Source organism: Penaeus monodon, chromosome 19, assembly GCF_015228065.2.
Source record: "Penaeus monodon isolate SGIC_2016 chromosome 19, NSTDA_Pmon_1, whole genome shotgun sequence".
Lineage (NCBI taxonomy): Eukaryota > Metazoa > Arthropoda > Malacostraca > Decapoda > Penaeidae > Penaeus > Penaeus monodon.
In genome coordinates this window covers 48,813,055-48,813,259 of record NC_051404.1, presented here as the reverse complement: position 1 = coordinate 48,813,259, position 205 = coordinate 48,813,055, and the positions used below count along the sequence as shown (strand labels likewise).

Sequence of the window (205 nt, the reverse complement as noted above, 5' to 3'; positions counted from 1 at the left end):
AGCTGCATCAATTTTCTTTAGCTTTTTGTTATACTCCGGGTGTGTGTTGTCTCGCAGCTGCTGCAACTGTTTCTTCAGTTGGGCCAGCTTGTCTTGATACATCCTAAAACCAAGTAAGAAACTTAAGTAACCTCACATATTCTTCACTTAATTCACATAGAATGTCACTGATAAAATTAAGTTTTTTTTTCCTTGTAGTTTACCT

At 36.1% G+C, this 205-nt stretch overlaps 1 protein-coding gene across 1 annotated transcript in view; it reads right to left on the bottom strand.

Annotated features, from left to right (window-relative positions):
* LOC119585295 (sin3 histone deacetylase corepressor complex component SDS3-like) overlaps window positions 1–205 on the bottom strand; it is a gene marked incomplete in the record, with an annotated part of 33,517 nt that overhangs the window by 25,161 nt on the left and 8,151 nt on the right. Inside the window, 1 exon segment of the mRNA XM_037933967.1 lies at window positions 1–103. Within this exon segment, the coding sequence (XP_037789895.1) occupies window positions 1–103 (103 nt within the window).